General features: G+C 36.5%; 1 protein-coding gene across 1 annotated transcript in view; it reads right to left on the bottom strand.

The window, feature by feature from the left end:
• Positions 1-20,761, bottom strand: part of NPAS3 (neuronal PAS domain protein 3) — a 675,200-nt gene that overhangs the window by 183,400 nt on the left and 471,039 nt on the right. Inside the window, exon 6 of the mRNA XM_009887006.1 lies at positions 4,571-4,660. Coding sequence (XP_009885308.1) covers positions 4,571-4,660 — 90 coding nt within the window. The remainder of the gene's footprint in view (positions 1-4,570; positions 4,661-20,761) is intronic.

The following is a 20,761-nucleotide window of genomic DNA, read 5'->3' as shown; positions in this document are numbered from 1 at the left end:
TTTTTTTTTTTCATTATTATTTAGCTAACTGTACGGGGTGAAAATAAGGCAGAATTTACAGAATGAATGCAAGTGTCAAGATTGGTTTATATTATTTTTTAAGCAAACAGAGCACAAAAGCAATCCTTTAACCATCTACTAACCCCAATTTGATTTGCATTGAAAAACAGGTAGAGCATAGTAGTTGAGGTTTGTGCTTCGTAAAAGCAAAAGAAATACATGGCAGTTGCAAAGCATTCTTAACCTCCAGTGATTTATTGGCCCTCAGCCAAGTTATCAGGGGAATCTAATTCTTCTTTATTATTCAAATAAACCACATTTGGCACCATGGTTCCTTTTCAGAATAGCTTCACAAATAGACTGAGTACTGTCATTTATTTGACCTTGTACTTGTGTGCTGTAGCTGTAATTTTATTTGCCATTTCATAGAACAAACGCACAGAAATCCAAAATAAGGAGACAGGTTATGCTACTAGTAACACTGTACCTAGGTAATATACCTGCTTTGTTTTAAAAAGGACAAAATCTCAACAATTCATTCTTTTTTTCCTTCCTCCTCTCTATTATCTCCTATTATGCCTGCAGCTGCACTGCTCCTTTTTAGTGAGTTGTCTTTTCAACAAGCCAATTTGCAAACTGGTCTGTGTGCTGGACAAGTGGGAACAAAGGTAGGAAACATTTTATTTTAAGGTGTAGACCTCACAGAGGGGAAGCAATGCTTGTTGAGTACAACCCTTGGTGAGAGGTGATTAAGAACTTGTTTCCTGAAAGCAAAAGTATCCTCACCAGCTTATCAGCCCATAATATTTCCTATTGACCCTGAAACCTCATATGTCTGACAATTTTATCATTTGTTCTGGATTTTTCTCCCTATTTATTACCATTTCTGTTTCAGCATATTTTTGGCCTAAGTCTCAAACACAGAGACTTGCAACAGAATTGAAATCTCTTAGGTAAGCACTGATACTGACTTCTAAGTGCCTGAAGGAGTGAGTCGAGTGCCTCTTCAATGTCCAGATATGGTGACTCATTTTACCCATCTACTTTTGAAATCTCATCTCATTTCTAAAAGGAAATCAGGGACTGCGTATACAAAAGATGGCAATGTATCAAAAATTACCTGCTGACTTGAAAATGTCAGAGAATAGGTATATATGAAGACAAAATATTTTTACATCACTACAGAGGTGCAAGGTAAAAAGCTGTTTGTATTGGCAAAAGGGTAAGCCACACCACCACAGCTCAGGATATCTGACCCAGCAAAGAAATCCTGGCTGTACTGCACATTTCTAGACACGTCCGGGTCTTCCAACAAATACTAAAGTTCCTGAAACTACTGAATACTGGAAAGTATGTTGGACTATTTCAGCTTGCCCAAAGCATAATTGATCTATAACAATTTATATAGAGTAAGGACACAACTAGGAGATTTTGGCCCATTTCTGTTGCTTTTATTCTCTTCCTTCTCTCATTCATTATTTTCATTATTTGTGTCTTTCCCTCTACTTTGAAATGCATCTGTGTTCTCTGAAACTGCTCTGATTGCAATTCCACACCGTTATCTAAAATCCACATCTGCCAAACTAACTTAAAATTCTTGGTTAGCATTAGCTGGAAGACAGTGTTCAAAACGTATATATCTATGGGTGTCTACATGCAAGGTACGTTCATTGTAATGTCAAAAGAGTATTTATTGTAATTTTTGTTTACTGTTCAAATATACTGTTATTTTGCCAGGAGTAACTTTATTATCATCGTTGCCAGGCTACCTCCCAAGATATTGTTTTATCAGGTTTCTTTACTATTAGCCTTGCAGCTATCTTAGAACATCAGCATCCATTTGTTTTGTACCACTGGCTCTCACTGTTCAGAAAAGAGAAAAACTGGGTTCTGTGAAAAACTGTTTTCACCTGCTGAGATTCAGTACAAGGACTATTTTCCTTTAGCTAAGAGACATGAGATTTTGCTTTGCAAGTACAAAAGATATCGTACATTATTCCCACGTGTACTAGTTAAAAAGGAAAAAAACCCCAACCAAACCAGGACAAAGTATCTAAGAAGTCATTTGACTAGAAAGTAAGACTCCAACATCAGCACTTGAAGAAGATATTTCAAATAAAAATGTTTATCATGTACATCCAGACTTTCTGAAGTGCAAAATTACCTAGAGGTTCTATATAAATATATACTTGGGGAGTATCAGGATAGGGACCCACCCATGTTTACCTGAAGTGCAAGAAATGCAATACCACATGTATCACATAGCACCACCCCAGAAATTCAGAATGCACAAGTATTTTAAGATTGTTGCATGGCAAACAGTAGCATTTCCATGTACAGTTTGAGAAATGGTTTTGCGCATATTCTTGCTAATATTTTTTGTAACAAATAACGCTTTGAATAGTGATTCAGTAGCAAGTAGCTACAGCATTTCTTTTGTCATTATTAAAAGACCTAACTATATAATTATACCATGAAAACAATTTATTAAAAATATAAATGCAGTATGTCTGAGAAATACAAAGTGTCTCCATAAAGACAGAAGGGAAGAACAGTGAAAATCACAGATATTTTAGTAGATCTCAGTAGATTTCATCTATTATTGTATTAAAATCCAAAGTCCCAGTTTTGGTAGTTTTTCCATCAATATTTTCAGCAGTGAATGCAAGGAAACATTTGTCCTGTTATATCAAATACTCTAAAATGCAAAGACAATTGCTTTATTTACCTGAACCCTTCCTTGAAATGTATATGGGGATCAAGATGAAGTGTAAAGTCTTAACAACATGATGAAAGCTCAGAGTAAGGAAAGATTTACCAACTCCTATAGTTAAAAAGAAAGTGGCAGAAAATGCTTTTAACAAGAGACAGCATAGGGTTAAAGCCAAATTTTTCTTGAACAGATGATATTTCAGATGGCCACACTATTCCAGATGCATCAATTTCCTTGAAAATCCAATCCATATATGTGCATATGCTGTGCTGGCAGGAGGACTGACTGAAATGGCCAAAACCCAAGAGCTAATATTCTTTTGGCCAGAATAATGCAATTATTATTTTCCTAGCTATCAGTCTAAGCATACAGAGCCATCTGTTATGCAAAGCAAACATACACATCTCAATTACAGAAAATGCAGTTGCCTTGACAGAATTTGGATTACACCACTAACCAGGGCTGTAAAATTTGTTTTAAGCTAGTGTATAATGGATGCCTTTCAGGAGTTTCCTAATTAGCATTTACCTGCTTAAACTAATTATCCATCCTTCTTCTTTACTGGCTTATTAAACTTCGTTGGATACTATGCGTAAAACAGATTAATATGAGCATAAGACAATAATAAACATTAAAGTTCCGATTCTTTACTGTATTAGCAACATGGTGGCGCACCAATTTCAAAATTTGAGATTCTTGATACTAACTCCCAAACAGATTAAGGCAGGGATTAAAGTCTATTACAAAACGAGGGACTTTAATGAGAGACAAGAATACTGATATGAGTTAGAAACAGCTCTGTTTCCATTTCTATCATTGGGTTTGCTAAAGCCAGCACAAAATAACAATTACTGAACTTATTACAGCCAATTGCTTGCATGTTCTTTGAGGAGTTAATGAACCTCTATTCGTACTCTCACCAGCTAATATTTAAAATTGGTCTTTTTCTGCACCAAATGTTAGAATTTCCCATTTCATTGTTGTTGGGGTACAGCAAAATTGACAGTTGCCAGTGCTAATAGTTGCCTCCTCATAGCAGTATGGGTCCCAATTTAAAGGAGCTGAAATAAATATTATCGCAGTTTTTCTTTTTCTCCTCAGGGTGACTGCAATAGAAGTAGATTATCCTACTCTGAAAATCATCATGCAAAATCTTTCTGTTGCATTTCTAAGTACAAGCAGAAAGAAGCTATCCTTCCTAAACATTTCTGAATGCTGCAGGATTAGGAATAAGCATCAACAAGCAACTTTCCCCCCACTTGTGTCCTGCCTTTTAATCTTTGAAACAGTTGTCAGCAATTAAATGAAAAAAAAAAAACCAACCAGAAATTATTATATTTTATAATTTTGTCTTTTCATATTAGTGAGCATTTGTGAAAGAGGCAAAATGTGTCCTTGGTGGAACCCTCCCTGCAAGACTTTTTAATGGTCTCTTTCAGCATTTCTTGACTCCAAATGACTCCCTGTCATCGTGTCAGCTCCCTGGATAATGCAGGGTACTCCATAAACATCCAGTAATAGGACACAAGGGAAGTACTATTAGTGTGTCCCTTTCCTATCAGGTATAGAGGTTTAAAGTTCAAAACAACTGAGAAAAGAAACTTCATTTGTTCTCAATAAATTAATAATGATCCTTCACGGCAAAAAGTTTTCAGGCACAAGTTTGTCTTATCCCAACGTCCAAGACTGATAGATATGTTTTTCAATTACTTCTCAGGATGAACCATATGCCACTTTAAATAACTAATTCAATAATCCACACAAAATACAGAAACTAAATTATTACTTCTTTAAGAATGATAAACGGAAGAACACATCATACACAGTTATATTCTAGAATTGAAAGCATGTACTTACTTGGGACAGGCCTAAATAGATGGAGACAGTTTCTGAAATGTACAAAAATTTTCCTTCTTGATTTAGTGCAAATACAAATCCATCCAGGGACTACAGAGTAAAGAAAAAAAAAAAGTAAATAGATTAATAAAAAATTCTAAATTCCTGATAGAAATAGATTCAAACAAAGGCATCGCAGAACAAATTGAGGAAAAAGTTCTGATTTCTGTGAGGGTGTTTTTAATTTGAATCCTTAAGACAATTCCTTTACATTCTTTCTACGTATTAACAAACAGCATATGAGTATATTCCAAAGTTCAAGGACTTATTGTCATGCTTACATCTGTCATATACTGTATAAAATTTATCTCATTTCCATGACAAGAAATATAGAAAAATAAAATGTTCTTCAATTTTTTACATGAAGAAATAAATAAGGAAAACAAATAACCTTCCAATAAAATGGTATGTAGGAAGATTCCCCCCTCCCCCCCCCCATCTCCCCCATATCCCAGAATAAAATCACTTTCAAGAACTGAAAAAGAGAAAATAAAATCCAACCATCACTCAAACCACTATGGACCTCAATAATTTGTTAATTAATTGAGGATTACGCACGCACGCACACACACGCACACACACACACACCCTCCCCCCTCTTTTCCTTTTGTGAGACAACAAACAAAGCCAATCAGCAGATTACTGTCAAATATGTTTACAGCTTAGGTCTATAGAAATGTTATGAATTTCATCCCTTTGGTGTAAAACCCTACATCAGATTTTATTTTGACAGGTTCAAGTCTTTGGATGTGGTTTCCATTGCAACTGCAAAAATCAAAATACAACTACACAGATTAATGTATACCTTTTGAAACATGACTGCAGTTAATAAACAAAGGACTATATTCTAAACTGACACATGGAGTAAATCACTGCACATCAAGACGGAAATATACCTCTAGGAGTAAGAGCAAGTCTTCACTAGGAAGAAACTGCCTTTCATACACTATATGTGCCTTTACTTTTATGCTTTTTATGAGGCTGATTATTGGCAAACAGACATGCACCATTGCAAAAGTAAAAGAGCAAAATTCCAGAAATTAGAAATGTAAAACAACTCATAAAATAAGAAACACCCCAAATGTTGGGGTGAACAAGAAACAATCCCAAAAAAACCCATCCCAAATATCCCCTTGGCATAAAGCTATGTGTAAACTAAAAATATAACTGTAGCATTTGAGAGATCAACCTGGTTTTGGAAGAAAAAATAAGAGATTCACACAAATCTGATGGAGATATATGATGACAAAGTCATGTAATCATTTCCTTCCTTTTCAAATACAGAACAGTTATTTCTGTGGTTTGGTTGTTTGTTTTTTTTTGTTTTTTTTTTATTCTTCTGCTTCTTGATTAATTTCTAACACGCTGCTGGTCAGAAGCTGTCTTTGCCAAGTGTTCACCCCTCTCTGATGTAGTAGCTGGTGGAATTAGTTCAAAAAATCTGTGTTTTCTAAAAAGAATAAACCACATATTGGAAAACAAACCCTCACTAAAGACACTGCATTAAAGAAAGACTCTAATTTATATTTATGAATTAATAAAAATGTAAATCTGCATAGATTTCCTTCATGTAAAAACATTTATATTATGCAAGCCATTTATGGCCTCTTATAAATCATCATCATTTCTTTTCAAATGATTAACATCAGTTCCTTGAATTTTAACATCAATAACAGGTGGAAAATTTGGAATAGTGAAGTTCAAACTTAGACCCATACAAGGACAATCAAAACCTTTACAAATTTGATCTCCCCCTCTCTGCGTATAATTTTTCTTGCTGCTATCCACTTTCCCCATCACAGATAGATCAGAAGAGTAAATCTTTAAAGGTCTGGGTTTAAGTTTTCCTGATACTCTGTCCCATGTTCCCTTGAGGAAATTGGTTTAATCTTCTGTCAGAAATATAACTGAGACTCATCACCCTGCTTTCCTGGCCACGTAGCAAGAATGGTTCTTGCTCGAATGCCATTCTCCACAAGCAACAATAAATTGCTATACTGAATCAGACTAACTATCTGCAGTGGTTGGTTTTCCTGGGTCTGACAGTGTGTACCTAGATGCTTCAGAACAGTGTTTGAAATATCCATAATGGTTATGTAGGTAACGACAAGCATTCCAGAAGTTTCTTTCTAACCTCAGGTTGTTACCAGTTGGCATGACCATGATATCTGACATTCCTTATAATTACTTTTTATAATTAGTGTGCTCAAGACTTTTTACCTTTTTTTTTTTCTTTTTAATCCTGTTATGTTCTTGGCTCAATGATATCTTGAGGAAAGATGTTTCACATATAAAAACAACTTTCCTCTTCTCAGCTTTTTACATATTCGGGCTTTTAGTGTGGTCTTCTTGTTCTTTTACTCAAGAGTTACACATAGTTGGAGTACCTTTATGATCTGTTCTGTAGTAGACTGCATTACTGTGTAATTATCTGGCATATCTGGATAGAGCAAAAAATAATTCTCTGAGTCACTGATGGCTTTCCTGCTTCTTTTCTGCATGTCATCTTATTTAGGAATTCAGGTTTCTTAATGAAACAAAAGTTTGAAGAAAGCTTTTAGTATTGATTAGACATAAAAGTTTCCCTCAGTGTTGTCTTGGAATTGGCTGAAACCAGCTTTGCTGGAAAAATGTAAACAAATAAAACTATCTTTGGTCGACATAACTGTACAAAGACATTTCACCCTTCACGGCTAAAGTTTGAACAGTCAACAGCAACCAGGAAGAGTATTAAAGTGAGAAGTGTTAGACATCTTAACCACTTGCTACTTTTCCATGCCACTGACTCTGATTCTCTCCTTTCAGTTAAACAGTTTTAATTCTTTACCCCTTTCTTCTCTTTCTGGGAGACTATTCCTTACTTTTGCCTCCTTGTTTTACAAGGGAGGTAACTAAGGAGGCACCACTGATGGACTGGCAGGGCCAATGCAGCATACCCACAACTCCTTTGGCTTCTCGCCCGTGCAATAAAATTAGTTCAGTATGCCAACTGGGACTACTAAGTCATGATCAGTCCCTCTCTTCCTCCATTTCCTTTCCCTCCTCCGTGAAGTTATGTTTGGGTAAAAAAACTGACCGAATTCAGCATTTTGTTTAGTAGAGCAAAATCCGAAAGTTTATTTAATTGTATTTTGAAAAAGCCACAGATTAATAGCTAATGTAACCGCTACCTACTTCCATTCCTAAAATACAAAGACATTAGAACAAAGGCCCCAAGTACAAAGCTCAAGTCCTAATACTTAAGAAAAACGACAATAAAACCAGGGGGAGAAATAACCACCTTCCAATGCACGGCAGTTCCTCCCACCAGTATGAAAGGGCTGAGATGCACCACTTTTGTGACAATGTTGTTTTTCCTTATACAGGTCAAACAGTAGTTCTGAAGGACTGTCTCATTCGTTATTCATAGGTATTATTTATGAATATTTATTATTTAAGTAATGCGTGTTGAAATTTTTCAATTTTTCATAAAGCGTTTGTCCTTTGTGCATGCCAAGAGAGCAGCAGACTTCAGAGAAGGTGGCAGGCAACATAACAGAGGTTATGTTATATACTGAAGAAGAGTATTTGATACCATTGTATACTACCTATTTACAAACAATTTTGTTTTAATGAGAAGTCTCTGGAAGTATTATTCATATTACATACGTACAACTAAGGACAAAATAAATGCAGAAAGGATACTGGATTTAGTCAGTTTTCAAATCTCTCTTTCAAAATGAGCGCCACAGTGATATTTCCAGCGAGGATTTCTGAACAGTTTCACTGTAGCTTAAAGACAGGTAGGATTCATGTTTCAGATGTTCCACAGTTATCATCAACTATAATATAGAAATAGGACCCGCAAAGGTAACTGCTTTTTCATAAAATGTCCTATTTTCATTGAAGCAGAGGCCATGAATATAAAGGTTGAGTGTCTTCTGTTAGGAAAATATTCTTGGGTTCATTTCTTTTTTATTTTTATAAATGAAGCTGATTGTCATAAACTCAGTCCTATCCCATCTAGTGTGGCAGCTGAAAAAGGGTCAGGGTGACCCCAAATGCCAATTTTGAGCACAATCCAATTTAAGGAAGACTGGCAACTTCTTGTTTAAACCTACACTTACTGGTTTTATGCAAAATGTGATTAAAGCTGAAGTTCCATAGTACTTTTGATTTCAGAAAACCATTATGTATTATGCTGTTTCAATCACCACAGGCTACTTCTTAATTTTTTTTTTTTTTAACTGCCCCACTGTTTTCAACAGGCACCAATTAAGATTCTGGGGTCAAAGGGTTAATTACATCTTCTTACCCACTATGTAGAATTTTCTGATTATTAACCAAGGTTGGATTAAGATGAAAAAGAACCGACACAAATGTTAATGCTTGCCCCTCCTCGAGAAGATTTATCATAATACCATGCTGAAATCTATATGCTTCCTTCAAAGCTGTTAGAGGATGAAATCTTAGAGGAAACACAAAAATAATGCTTTAAAGACGTGCACGTATCTGATTTATTGAGCCAGTTTTCTTATTCCTGAAAACTGTTCTAAACTAGCCAGACAGGGCTGATATAAGATTTCCTTTGTCACATACCAGCAAGTCAATGTGGTAGACGTGAAGGAAGTGAGACTCAGATGTAAAAGTCACTAGCTACAGCACCTCTGAATAATAATGCCAATAATTATAATTTATATCCTCTGACATCAGAATAATATGAAAATGTAAAGCACAGGTTTTTAACCCAAAATACTAAGTGCCTCTTACAGTATTTGTAGAATAGTGAGGTTATTTCCTCTCAGGATATGAAACCCACTGTACCACTTTGACCGAATATGCACTAATGTATAATGCATCGTACTAAATGGATTTATATTTGTCAGAGGAATTTTGTCCTAGCCATTTTTGCATATTCCCACTACAGGCAAATTTAATTCACTGGCGCCTTACTACAGTGTCCTTCTGGAGAATATCCTCATATTTCATACTATCCATGAAGTCCCTAATTCTTTCTAGTGTATTCCAATGATGCAAAAAACTCTGTTACCCTGACCTAAACTCCAGTTAGAGTGAAGAATTACCAGTAGGCTAGGTTATTTTAATGACAGATTATTTTAAACTAAGCCTTCACCATCTGTTCCACCCCCTAATTATGAATGCAAAAAGAACATATTTCACAATTACATCAGTAAAAAGTAAGATATACATGATTTAAATGCATGCATGTGTTCTTTGTCCAATGCAGCACGCATCTGTGATGTTTTTCTCATCATTCAGGCTCTGATCAGGAGATAGGGGCTGGGGAAGGGAATACTCCCCCATGATAAAACAGATTAATTGATATACTAAACTTTTTCTGGCAAACAGATCATCTTAATTAGAATTTTTCACTGTTGTGACATAATGATATTATAAGTGGAGCTGAGCATTAATTTGAGGACAAAGCCTCTCACCAATTAGACATACAACATTCAATAACAGCAAAAATATTTTACTCTCTTTTTAAAAGAGAGGTAGTATTGGATGCAATTGACATTTACAAAAGCAAATAGTCCCTTCTCCTATAAAAGACATATCATTGCACAATTTATTTGTTATGTTACAGCATGGCTTATAAAACATGATTTACTAAAGACAGCAACAAAAAAGTAAGTTTCATTTCAACATGGCGACTATTCTTGGATGGGAGTTTGAAATGAAATAAAAGGCACAAACCATGGCTAACCGAAATCTGATTCAAAGCCTCAGTGCCCATCTACTGTGCTCTCACTATTAAGATATCAGAGTAATATCCTCCAGCAACACCGACAAACATACAACAGCATAACCACTTAAGTGGAAAATCTGACCTGGGCTTTCACAATTTAGTACTATGAGACAACTGGAGTATTATTCCTGGAAATAGGATTTTACATGGGATGTATTTGATACACATGGATAAAAACGACCAACTAAAGTTTGATCATCTGCTGACTTAGAAAAATCTCTAAAACCTTAATTTCTCCTCTTCAGTCTTTTCAATCCCTTGCAGAAAACAAAACAAAACAAAAGTCCAAATAAAATAAAAAGGCATAGAACTTAGTGCAGTGTTCCTTGGGCTACAAGCTTTTTACCACTGACTAAAAATCCCAACATCAAATACATAGAAAACTCTGTTTTCAACTGTCACACCACTGCCATTTTTTCAATCACAGTCCACCATAATGGTTATATGGCTACATGACCATAGACTCCTTGTGAATTAATGACACATATTTGGCAACAAAGCACCGTGTATTTGGCACCAAAACAACTACAGTAAAAAAGATGAGGTAAGAGGACAAGCTCAAAGGATGTGGTTAGAATGAACTTGATGCCAGCTTCCTAATTTGTCATCTTCGTGCTCTTTGCTCGTGTGGTCAGGATGCAATTTATGACAACAAGGAAGTGCCAAAAAATAAATGTGTCAATAATAAGGAGGACTGCTTTATAGCTTGAATCCAAGAAACGAAGGAGGATAAGTAAACTTTACTGGTTCCCTTCATGAATCTTTTGCCAGATTTACAGAATAAGTATGTTTATGTAACCAAAGCAGCAAAAAGTTGCAGAGGCAGATTGAATACTTGATTAGAAAAAACAGATTTTGTTACAGATCAGAACCATTGCAAAAGTGGAGAGCGTAGAGGAGAAAAGTTTAGAAGCAAGAATAATGTTTAAAGGTAGCAGTCAGGTTCTTAAGGTGTATTCCCAGGTTTATTCACTGATAATAGATTGACAAATATCAGAGATAAGCCTGAGAATCACAGAAAGATTACAAATCTCTAAGCAACAGGAGTTCAAGAAAAAAATCAGAGATTAAGAGTTTGAAATTTTTTTGTATACAAATGTAATAAATGACTTCTAGGGATCTCTGCCTTGCAGATAGCAATTTAATTTTTTTCTAGAAGGCCGTTCTATAATGCTGCAAAATCCCAAACCATCCTGACTGCATAGAGGAAACTGTACCATGAAAGCTATTAGACTTGCTGAAAAGTTGGCATCACAGTAGGGGGAAAAAAAATATCCTTGGCTCATATTGCAATGTTATTAGAAGAGAGAAATAGTGAGGCTTACTAATGTGAGAAAAAAAAAATAATCCGGGACAGACATCTTGCTTTTATTCTGCACCCAGTTTATCACAGGATAATTGGGGGTTTTTTTGGTTAACCCATTCCTATAACATGCAGACAAATGTATCAGTGCCAAAATACAGATAAGAACAACAAAACTGAGTTACATGATAGAAGCCAGATGATCTTTAATTATCACTGTGAAATTTTTTGGTCAAGTACTTGCATTGTTTTGCTATATCCTCTATACCTCTGCTCATTGTTATGCCTCTGTTTGATTAACTGATCTAAATTGCTGAGCTGAACTCCTGAAATTCTTCATGCAGGTTTTCATGTAGAAAACACACTGATGTGCATTGAGGGAATTAAACTATTTGTTAGAAGTGGTTTGATGCTTTACCCAGCACAGCGTTAGTGCTGCTGAAGTCAGCTGGCTGCACAGGTTATTTTAACTTACGTGTTAGGCTTCCATGGCTTTAAGATTCTAACTGTCTGATGACCTGCTACAACTTGAAGCTTTTGGATTATTTTTCAGTGACGGTGAGGAGGAAACCTCTCATTTTAAAAGGTGAGTAGTACCCACTAGCGAGAGATAGGAAGTATGAGTTTACTTTCATTGCTTCTTTTGGGACAAGTGGAAAATGGTAAGTGATACAGTAATCTTTTACATGAGATGCAGACACTTTTATTGCAAGAAGACATTCAGTAAATTGTACATTCCCTGTGTCTGTACCAGTGGTTTCCAGTCTGTGGTCTTCCATCTGACTGATTTCAGCCTGAACTATTCAAACTGAAAACTTAACTATTCAACAGTGTGGACAACCTGAACTATTCATTCTGAACAACTTCAACCCAAACTGTTTGAAGGGGCTGTGAAAGGTAACAGAAAAGTAACCTTACTGCCTATAGACTTCAATTCACCACGCAGTATATAAACCACCAATGGACAGTTTTGGGGATCCACTGGTACATACACACACAAAAGAAGTGAAAAACTGTTGTTCTAATTGAAATATGCTATTTTTCACTGTCCATTCTTCTGCATAAATGATTCATTATTGAAACAAAACACTGGTTTACATTAGTGCATGCTATACTAACCACTGTTGAAAACCTCTGAAGTTAAAATCTTAGCAGGCAGAATATTTATACTCTCCCTTTGCTATTCTCTTTTCTGAGAGGAGGGCTATATATATTAGTGTAAAGAAAAAGGGAGAAAAAGGACTCCTGAGGGAGGGATTCAACACTGTCGCACTTAATTAAAATTCAATTTTGTGGGAGTTGTGTATTAAAGCACTGACCTTTCATCTTTATGATGCCAATTCCTGATGAGCTCCTACCCTTCAATTATACAGGATTCCTAGGGTTGGTTCCAGACTGTTTGGACAGCAGATTGTGATGCCAATAACTGCATGCCATCTAATACAATCAACTATATCTATTTAGGATGAGCCTTATCATACAGAGATTACATTATAGATCTCTTACCCTGAGAATGTGATCGCTTTGGGTCAGGATTAAGTGTATACCTAGCTGTGGACTGGCTTTGCTTTGGATATGTAGGATTTGAATATCAAGTGGTTTCTGCCCTTCAGTGGTACAAATATTCCAATCACATATGCATTTGTGCACCAAGAGGTGCCGCCCTGAGTAAAAGACTTGACACTGTATGCACCTGCATAACATTTACTACCACAAGTGACAAAACTGAAAGAGTAAGCTGACCCAATAGCAGGAGCTATGATAAATAGCGAGAGTTGGCAGAAGGAGGGCCGAGTCCCCAGACCTGCACCTCAGACCACACAGCAAGAGATTGTGGGAACCTGATCTAACCGGAACACTGTGCAGGTAGAAGCACCTGCACAAGCACAACTGATTGTGGGAGCAATCAGTACCGCTATGAAGGCTATTGTTTCCAAAGCTGCAAGTGTAAAGCCCTTTTGTGTTATGTATTATATTTCAGCTCCTTTCAAATTGATCTTATATTCATTGTATATCTGCATGTTTGGCTAGCTTTTCTTGCAAACTACACAAACTGACACTCTGTGAAAGTAAACAGATAAAGGTATCTAAATGTCTGTCGTCCAAAAAAACTAAGTGAAAAAATGATAGGGAAGAATTTGTGATACAGAGTTAATTGCACTCTTAAAATAACACCTGCACTCAGTGGGTTCTCAGATGCTTTGGTGGTTGATCCTGACAATTGGCTTGCTAGAATTAGACCTCTAGCCCACAACTGAGTACATGTGTTCTCACTTGCATCACACAATTTCATACTTATGAAGCAGAGAGGCTGTGCTCAGGGAGAACAGGATGAGGGGCTTATGCTTAGCATATTTAATCTATTAGATGGCAATACAGACAACCAAAATAGATCTGAATGAGAAATTGAGTTCTTTGCCTAGCATATCATTCTGATTTACACTCTTCTTGAAAGAAGAACATGTTAAGAATACTTTATAGACAATGGAATACAGAGATAATAAGAACACAAAATATTAAGAACAAATCCAAAGTCCATTCAATCCAGTGCCGTTTCTAACTGTAACCTTTAGCAGATACATGGCAAAAAATAAAAACCTATGTTCTTATCATCAGCTTCTTATCCCATGTTATAATGCAAAGAAGACAGAACCTGGTCCTAATCAGCTAAGAATTCCTCCAGCTGTCATTAATCCTTTTACTAATGCAAGAGATCCCTTTGCTATACCAATTCTTTCTACACCTATGGGAGTGTGGAGCAGTTCCACAGATGTCCACTCTGAAGTCTTCTAGGATCTATATACAGCTGGACTAAATTAAAGCAGCCATTCACTTTTCCAGTAAAGACCACTACATAAAAGCCTCCAGAACCATTACTGCCACTTGACTCCTTGGTCCTGTGACCTTTGAAACAAGAAGAATCTGGACTAGCATGAATCAGAACCTGCTAGTTACTAAAAGTTAGGTTTATAAAGGCATGAAAAAAAAAACAATAAAAAGATCCACAAAACTATAACCCTTTGAGGTCTGGATTGTGAAATGGTTCTTCCAACTTTGAAATTAGTTTCCTCTACTCTGTGTGTCTATCTGTCTGTTCTCCTAAGAGCATTCCATCCATGGCTAGTCTTTGCTAGATTTAACAGCGGGCAGAGGTCTCAGAGAAATTCCTACAGGTTTGGTGAAAACAGACCTATAATGGAGAAAGCCGCTGAGAACCTCTGCAGCAATAAAAGCTGGACTGTGAGTTCCTATAATATTAGACATCATAAAACAGAGACCCTACAAATGCCCTGAATGCTGAAAAAGCCTCAGCCAGGACACAAAAGTCACCAGAAGACAAGATGGAAATCTACTGATAACTATGCTGTGCTATTCTAGTACCCACAGAAGAGGTGGTTTCCATTCACCCATCTGTGCAGTCAAGAGCTGGGAATGCAGGAGTTCTGAAAATTTGTGGGACTAACAGAAAAACAAACAATTAACTTCCTGAAACAAGTTAGTGACTTCATTAATAATAGAAATATTTCCAAATCCTTCCCTGAAGTAATTATCCACTACATCTGCATTCTACACAGTAAAGTTGGTATCTTTATGATGGGTTGCAGTACTTCCCTCAAGGGTTTTGAGGTTACAGTGCTTCACTCCAGAAGTACATTTCACACAAAAGCAGGGAATTAACATTTCTGCAAATCAGTTATCCTGATGCAATTGGAGGTCTAGTCCTGAATGATTTCAGGAAATCAACTCAGTTTGCCACTACCAAACACCATTGCTATGCTGACCTTCCATTTCTCTTTCACAGCTGGAGTATGAGACCAGGTGAGAAGACACCATGTAGCTCTGCCATCAACAGGACTCCAGTCTCACCCTAGAGACTGTGAGAATATCCTGCATTTCTCCCTCCTTTCCTCCCTTGCTTCTTTCCTTCTTTTTTCTTTTTTTTTTTTTTTTTTTCCTGAGCTCACCTCTAATGCCTGCATAGGTAAAGATAAGTATGTATTTTGCTGTTTACCAGCATATTGCATAAATTCAAGCATATCAACAGCACAGAGCAGCTTTTTCAGTGAAAAAGGTTTATATTCTTTTTTTAAATACAAGCTAATATGTTATAGTGGCACCTCTGACTGCTGTGATAATTAAGCGTCTGTTTGTATTTCCATAATAAAATCTTCTTTTCTAGGGTGGGGAGGGGTGAGTGGGTTATGATCTGTCCATACAGCACCAGCTGAGCCAGAAACACGAGGTTTCAACCAAGAATTTTATTTTTTTTTCCTTTTAAAGGCAGTTTCACAGTAACCGTGTGAAAATGTTCCTCTGTATTTTTACCACAGCATTTTAGCATGCAGCCAGACTATCATGATATGCCCTTAAGGGGTCCCTTGGAGCAGCTGCAGCATAAAGTATCAATAACCTGCTCATCAAAGGGTGCTCAAGATTTCCTTGACACTGCAGAGTACAGTAGCTGTCGGTTGTGTCAATAATCCATACGCCACATTATCTAAAGAGCCCCAAATAAGTCTTGACACCACCAACCCTAATGCTATTTATTGCACATGTCAACAATCTATATGTGGTATCCTGTGTCCCAAGTAGGAACTGACATGATTGCTCTACACTGTTACTATCTGTTTCATTCCAATTTGTAACAGACCTGAAGGTTAAAGTCTCTCCCTAAGATGACTGTGGCAAAACTGCCTTCGTCAATGGACCTGATGAAAGAAAACTCCTCTTGCCAAATGTTAGCACCATTTTCCTGTTATTCAGAATCACCCAGAGAAAACCAAGGAAACACTTTGAATTTCTTCTGTGATTATTTAAACACACAGCATGAGTGTAGCATCCTAGCTTTCCCTGCTTCCACTGTGATATTTTTTCTTTCTGCTCCATTAAAAAGTCACATGTATCTTCAATTGTCTCCTGCAGTGTCTTCTTCTAGACCTTAAGCAATATCTTACATGTTTGCTTAGTTGTCTAAATTGCAGGCAGTTGTCAGTTATCTGAACATCTTCATTGTGCAGTTCTGAATTCCTGCTTTTTTTCCTTTAATGTTGCATTTTGACAACATCTCTTCTCCCTGATGCAGTGTACTTTCAAGCCTTACTTATAGTGCATCAATGAAAGAACTTCTGGCACAGGTTTAACTTCAACCTTTTCATAAAAAATAAAATACAAACTAGAATTTCCTCAAACGTCCTTTTATTTGTCCCAGTAGCTTCTATTTTTTCTGTGTCTTTTTCCCTTTCCTTAAATCACTGGAAAACTACCTTAAGCCAGAATCAAATAGAATCATAGAATAGTTTGGGTTGAAAGGGACTCTTAAAGGCCATCTAGTCCACCCTCCCCGCAATAAGCAGGGACATCTTCAACTAGATCAGGTTGTTCAGAGCCCCATCCAACCTGACCTGGAATGTTTCCAGGGATGGGGCATCTACCACCTCTTTGGGCAACCTTTTCCAGTGTTTCACCACCCTCACTGTAAAAAATTTCTTCCTTATATCTAGTCTAAACCTACCCTCTTTTAGCTTAAAACTATTACCCCTTGTCCTATCAAATAGACAACTAGATGCTGTCAGTGCTTTTTATACTGCTGTGTGCGTTTGTTTCCAGTTCAGATTCTGTTCCGTTACTGTGCCCAAATGACCATGCTGCCTGCCACACAACACAGAAACCAGCATAGATAGACTTCTGCATGTAAATTTGACATTTTAATTGGCAGCAACCCTTCCAACTTAAAATAAATAAATTTAAGTGGTCATGCTTTAACGAGTTCCGACATTTATCTGAATTTCTTCAATCTGTTTTCAGTCACTATAGTGAAAAAGAAATGGTGTTTTATCAGTCCTTCCCTGGTTCTGGTTTGAAACCAGATGGGAAAGAGCAGAAGCACACACACACAAAATAACTGTAACAGAAATAAAACCAAATGTTTTCCACATCCGAGAAGACTGTTTGAATTCTGACTAGGGTTTAAAATCTAAACAGTATTTTCAGTCTAGTACTACCCTTAGCAGGATTACAATTCAACTTGCTAGAGGTGATTTCCTATGGTACTTAAGGCTGTTTTTCTTTCTAAATTGAGTTTTTAACAGAAAATAAAATAAACATACCAGCAGACCAGAGTGCTTAGAAATTCAGAATGCTTTTTGACACTAAAAGATGGACATTCATGGCACATGAAACTTTAAAGCATCCTTGTTTGAAACTGCAATATAACTTGCCATATATTTCTAGATAAACGTTGTTGGAATAAAATTCTCCCTCACAAGCCTCCTGTGCCATTTCCCAACCTGCAATGAAGTCACTATGCCACCCACTGATCTCTCAAACTAGTATTAAAATCATATAATACAACAAACGTAGAACTAGACTTTCCAATAGGAGCTCACAAGAAAAGGTAAAAAAGTCGGACAAAAGCAGTTTTGTAAGGTACATAGAAAGTATGTACGTACTACAGCTATTTCAAATTAGTGTCCCAAATTTAAATATCAAATTCTGCCTACAGCTGACTCCTAAAGCTCTTACTGATGCCAAAACTATGTCATTCTGAGGAATTTCACCCATTTGACACCAAAACTGAATTCAATGCAGAATTAGTGTTTGCTAAACCACTCTCTAATGTTAATCTGAAACCAAACCAAACCTAAAATCTTGGTAACTGATAGATTTGCTATTTCCTTTATTCCAAATAGAAGAGGCTTCAGATACCGTTGCAATCTGTTCATTAAAATGTGCAGACAGATCTATAGATAGTCTACAGGCCTCAAAGTTAAAATAGATTAGATAAAACCACAGAGTACAGGTTAAAATCACTGTTGGTGGCAGATCCATTGCCCACAGTATGGAAAGCATTCCTTGAATCTGTGAAGGTAAACTGGAAGATTTTTGTTATTGCTAAGAAAGAGAGAAATCTATGTTGCGTAAACACGGTAAACTTAGTTTTTTGATTCAGAAAGGTACTGACAAGAATTTAAATGCACAGAAGAAAAAGAATCACAGAATTTAGGCTGAAACTTTATCATGAACAGGGAATTTCCAGAGGCTAACTACTGATACATACTACAGACATGCTGGATTTGGAGCAAATCCGTACAAATCTATCAATATTTTGCGGTTCATGTACAAACTTGTACTACTGTCTATGACCTACAATAATTATGGTCTACACATTACAAGTAGTAATATTTCAAAAATCACAATTATCCAACTACTTAAAAGCTCTTTTCTATTACATACTAAAATGTTATGCTTCTCGTACAAACGATATCACAGCATAAACTGCTCTTGCAAATATTACAGCTTTAAATAGCATTTACTATTTGTAAATGCTTGTTGAACACAGCAGGTGGCAAAATGATTTAACATCATGAACAAATACGTACGGTTGCTCGAGCCCAAATTTTCAAGCAGATAAACCTATTTTCTGGTCCTTCGTTTAATGGACTAGAAACAAGCAAAAAGGCAGCTAAACCATTGTGCGTATTCTGGCAACTCACTGCTTCAAGTGAACTTTCTCATATGAAGTACTGTGCTTAAAACAACATAAAAGCAAATCACAGGTCTCACATATTCAATGCTCATCTGCAATATGTCCTCTTACTGTTTTCAAGCAGGACTGTGCACTATGGAAAAAAAAATGCAAAGGTAAAAGCAAGAGCACAGTGTTATGTAGTCTAAAATCAATAGGCAGAGAGAGGACATTAACCAAGAGGCTAATAAAAAGATGCTGCCCTAGACAGTAACATAAAGAGCCCTGATATATTTTTCTCTTCAAAAATGCTGTTCCTTATGCCAATTTTCCCTTAGCACTGCAGTAGTTTCTATGTGTATATACACGTCATCTTACTTTTTTTGTCTTGTTCCAATTTTATGTTTGCATTTTATTTTCTCATTTCCTTCCTGCTACTCCCCTGTTTCTCTTTACTAGCTTGATGTTTACACAGACCTTTACTAGAACTGCAGGGTTTGGAGAGATCCCATTTTTTTTCTTTGTTGTAATGCCCACATTTTTTTCCCAGAGAAAAGATAAGTTTACCCAGAAAATAAAAAGCTAATACAACCTTTTGCTCATCAACAAAGTATGTCTTGTTGTAGCCAGGAATAAGTTAATAAAACAGGGAAAAAGCTTAGTGGCTTAAAGAAAAAAAAAAACACCTCCTTGGGGTTATGAACGAACAATGTTGTTTTTTCTTCCCAGCGTGCAAGGATTTAATTAAGTGATAACAGTCACCTTGGGGTGGCTGCACAAGGCAATAATATCTAGGTGAAGAAAAATGCTGAAGAGAGTTGAGTACAGTCAATTTATCTTCAGAGAAGGCAATAAATGAACAAAGCATAGGTATTTGGCTGATTGTTTTGGAATGTTTCCATTACTGATAAACATCAAAATAAAAGGACAAAGATTTGGTATTTTCAGTATCTGAAATGTATTAAATACAGAAAGAAACGAAGGAATAAATCAGTGTGAGGTCATATCCTAGAGTTCTAATTGCAAATGGTTTGGTAATTATTCAAGCTAAACATAGAACAAGGGAATTTTAATGTTGACACAAAGGATAGAAATACAGCTGAGATGTGTATTTATAGCAAACACAAAACACTGGATGAATTTCACTCTGGAGAAAAAAAATTGGTAAGTGTGGATGGAAAGAAGTGACATATATTCGACAAATGTATGCGACTTCATGGCCAATGACCCAAATTCAAGGATTTAAAAACATGTTTGTGGGAGCTCTTCAGGAAACAAGCAGTAAGCTCAATTATCTGTAAGCCCATGTTCTGCCACCCTCATATGCAGAGAAAGAGACTTGTGAGAAAGAGCATGAAGCAGAGAGGAAAGACTACCAGGAAGAAACATTCCCCTTTACCACAAAGCTGCTAACAATTTGCTTTACATTATTTGCAACATGGGGTTTGAAAGGAATATATGGGTTGTCCTTAGGGAGTTTGATGTGTGCAAAGGGGTCTGAAAGCTATCTACCCATTTGCTGGAAGAGTGCTGAGTCTTCCAAAACTTAACACAACTCGGAGTCCAGCTACAATAGTTGTTAGCAAGTCGCATGATTGGACAAAGTCTCTGCCAAATGGACACAAATGGTGCTTA

This window comes from Charadrius vociferus, unplaced genomic scaffold (genome assembly GCF_000708025.1).
Source record: "Charadrius vociferus isolate BGI_N301 unplaced genomic scaffold, ASM70802v2 scaffold14, whole genome shotgun sequence".
NCBI lineage: Eukaryota > Metazoa > Chordata > Aves > Charadriiformes > Charadriidae > Charadrius > Charadrius vociferus.
The sequence above is the reverse complement of the archived record's forward strand: the minus strand, read 5'-3'. Positions and strand labels throughout refer to the sequence as shown.